Consider the following 3649-nt stretch of genomic DNA (forward strand, 5'->3'; position numbering starts at 1 on the left):
AATATATTTATTTAAAAAAATCAAGTATTATCATTCTCATATTTATATAAATACAAATATTTTTTGTTAAAGTCCAGACAAATTCATTACTTTATCAAAATCTTTTAATGTTTTAATTTTTTATGTATCATTAAAATCATTTCCCATTAACCTCACATAAATGTATTTAGAATTATGTGCATCAACCCCGCGTAACCGTGTTCCTATATTTATTTTAAAAAATTAAGTATTATCATTCTCATATTTGTATTAATACAGATATTTTTTAAAATTTGAAACAAATTCATTACTTTATGAAAATCTTTTAATGTTTTAATTATTTTTTCCATATCATTAAAATCATCTTTGGTAAACCTCACACAAATATATTTAGTATTGTATTTCTGTATCATTAAAATCATATCCCGTAAACTTCACACAAATATATTTAGTATTATGTTTCACCATACCATACGCCGCATTTATATATTTATTTTAAAAAGTCAAATATTATCATTCTCATATTTATATAAGTACAAATATATATATTTTTTTTTAAGTTGAGACAAATTCACTTTATCAAAATCTTTTAATGTTTTAATTCTTTTATGTATAATTAAAATCATTTCCAATAAATCTCACGTAGATATATTTAAAAAAATATCAAGTATTATCATTTTGATATCTATACAAATACAAATATTTCTTTTGTTAAGGTCGAGACAAATTCATTACTTCATCAAAACCTTTTAATATTTTTTCTGTATCATTAAAATTATATCCCGTAAATTCCGTAGAAATATATTTAAATTTACGTGTCACCATAAACATCTAAACCGTTTCAAACACAATAATAAATAATAAAAATTTAATACATATTAAATATTTTTCATTTTAAAAAACAATTTTATAATAGAGTTTATCTGGTGCTAAACACTCAAATTGGTACAATTGAATTCACTAGTTAAAATCATATAGGATATTTTTTTGTTCATCTCTGAATACAGTATCTCCCACTGTACACATTTACAACTTTAACATCATATAATCAAATAAATTTTATATTTTGAGAGTAATATCAGATTGCACGAACAAAACTTCTATAACAAATGGCCTTAACTGATTGCTATAACGAAATATATTAAGAACATGAGTCTTTATTATAATGGCAGCTTTGGTTCATATGAAAAGAAAGACACATTTCAAAGACAATGCCTACAAAACCTTGATAAACATAAATAAACTACAAAACAAAACCATGATAAAACATAAATAAACTACAAAACCAGTAAAAGTTACTACTAAAGCCATTCATGATAGGAGAATAATATTTTGATACCCAAATTTTGACAACTTTCTTTTATAATCTGAAGTGACGTCTTCTAAAGAGTTTTGAAATATAGAGAATGAGTAAATAAAAGAATGAAAAATCACTTAAAAAGATGTCATCTCAGATAGTAAGAAAAAATTGACAAAATTTAGTTGTTAAAAAATCATTTTTCTACGTAACAATGGTGATACAATAACACTTGGCTGCATATTCGTCCATGGTACAAATATTTGAGTCTCATTGGCTTCTTCCCAAGCGCAACTCCAAATCAATTTCTTCATCAGCATCTGCATTGGCATTCATGGAAGGGGTTGCAGTTGCAGCACCCATTTGAATTTGAGACTCATAGGTGCTACCGCCAGCTTCTTCATTTGGAACATTCACTGGGAGCATTTGCAGTGTCTGGTCAGCACTAGAGTTGTTGGAAGCAGATGGACCCACCACAATGTCCCCAAACCAGAACCTGGGATACTGTCCAGCGTAGTCTGATGGTGGTAGTAGGCTAAAGAACTCATCAACTTGGTTCTGAACATGTTCAGGAACCCTGATGCACAAAAAAAAGGTCTTTTAGAAATTTTGGACTAATGTCTTTTTCCATGCCTGTGAAATGAAAACTAAGAAGTTGAAAATGTAACAACAAGAATGAAAAACCAAAACCAAAGAATGTTATTTAGATTAAGGTTGAAGGACACAAACTGATGCTGTCTCAGGGTCAAAGACTCGTTAAGCCAATTTCCACGAGGAATCAGGTGTGTGTATGGTTCATGTACGAGTTCATAATCCCTTTGAGTCCAGGCCTCATGGAGCATAGGATTGAAAGGAAGCAGGTCTGCCTCTGAATCAGGTATTTGTTCAAGTGTGAAATGAACCCCATCATGCATGGTAAGTTGGAACCTAGTAACAATCTGAGAAGTGTCAAAGGTCAGCCTTAGAACTATGTACCAAGTACTTTGTTCTTGGTCGGTGTGGCCATGGGTGGGATTTGTGCTAGCCATTGAGGGTTCAGGACCTTGCTCAAATTGAATTTGATTTTACCTAAATGGTGATGTGGGGAAGGTTTTTAATCAATGTTTTCAGACACCATTGTTTAAGCCAAGGTGAGAAAATAAGAAAACTTGTCTAGTGTTGAAGGGAATACAGAGAGAAAATACTGAAATTCTACTTCAACTATGGCTTGAAAGACACAAATTCTTGCAACTTCATTTATAACACTCAATGGTACTTCATTTACCAAAATATCCCTAGAAAACATGTTTTACCAAATACCCCTTATTCCCAAGAATATTCTACATCTACACTTGCTTGCTACCACTCTGTTTTCAAATTTTAGCGTAAATAATTTATATATATATATATATATATATATATATATATATATATATATATATATATATATATATATATATATATATATATATATATATATATGTATGCATGTATTTAGAGAGATAGGAATGAAAATACGTTACATATGGATATCTCTCTTCATTAAATCAAGTCTGTTTAATAATTAAGGTTTCATTCAATGGTTAACATAACATTTCGTGTTATAATTATTTTATGATGGTGGAATTAGTTTTTTTTTTTTTTCATTAATACAAATTCAATTATTTTATTTCCTTGTCTATTTTATTTTGTTGATTAAGTAATATTTATTAATATCGAGATGAGAGAATTTTGTTGACTGTGAATTTCTCTCCAAGTTTTTGCGTATTTTATGTGTGTATGTATAGGGTTGTATTGTATGAGAAATAATTCTTCAAGTGAGATGTCTATGTCTTAAATTAAAAAAAAAATCACCATTAATAGATTAATTAAATTTATAAATAATATTTATTTCTTATAACTTTTTAAAAACTATTAAATGTAGAATTTCACTTTAAATAAGGTAATATTTTAGCTACTTCTTTGGGTTTTTCTTCTCTTTTTGATGTAAAGATGGACCAAATACCTCTTTACAGCAACTCATAGAAAATAAAAACTTTAATTTTAATAGAAAAAAAAAGAACATTAAAAATAGGTTCCTTTAGTAATTGGCTTTTAATATGTCCATCACGAAACGCGTTTATCTTATTTATAACATTTAATATTCTTTCTTAATATTTAATTTTTGTAAAATATTGTTTTAATTTTTTTTACCATCTTTAAGTTTTGAACTAATTCCTTCCCAATTGCTATGTATGAATTTTAGACGCGCATACATGCATAAATACATCAAATTATATCACTTTTAATAAGAACTTTTGAAAAAATAAATTATTTTAACTAAAAAATAATATAGAAATATTGTTTTTTCTAACTTTCCAATAGTTTGATCACAAAACTCGTTAATCTTATTTA

General features: G+C 27.4%; 1 protein-coding gene across 1 annotated transcript; it reads right to left on the reverse strand.

Annotated features, from left to right (window-relative positions):
* Positions 1-1293: 1293 nt before the first annotated feature.
* Positions 1294-2465, reverse strand: LOC114174945 (uncharacterized). The gene is made up of 2 exons (XM_028059679.1): positions 2006-2465; positions 1294-1853 (listed from the first exon to the last, which is right to left on the reverse strand). Exons 1-2 carry the CDS (start codon positions 2302-2304, stop codon positions 1547-1549), a joined length of 606 nt encoding a protein of 201 aa, XP_027915480.1. The 5' UTR covers positions 2305-2465; the 3' UTR covers positions 1294-1546.
* Positions 2466-3649: the final 1184 nt, after the last annotated feature.

The sequence above is a fragment of the Vigna unguiculata genome, chromosome 3, assembly GCF_037176805.1.
Source record: "Vigna unguiculata cultivar grain cowpea cultivar isolate G323 ecotype 2 chromosome 3, ASM3717680v1, whole genome shotgun sequence".
NCBI lineage: Eukaryota > Viridiplantae > Streptophyta > Magnoliopsida > Fabales > Fabaceae > Vigna > Vigna unguiculata.

Excerpts from the sequence above, each read along its gene's own strand:
- LOC114174945 (XM_028059679.1), bottom strand. The coding sequence starts at position 2,304 with ATGGCTAGCACAAATCCCACCCATGGCCACACCGACCAAGAACAAAGT. Across the intron at positions 1,854-2,005 it reads TTGACCCTGAGACAGCATCA|GGTTCCTGAACATGTTCAGA; the intron begins GTTTGTGTCCTT and ends TTTGTGCATCAG.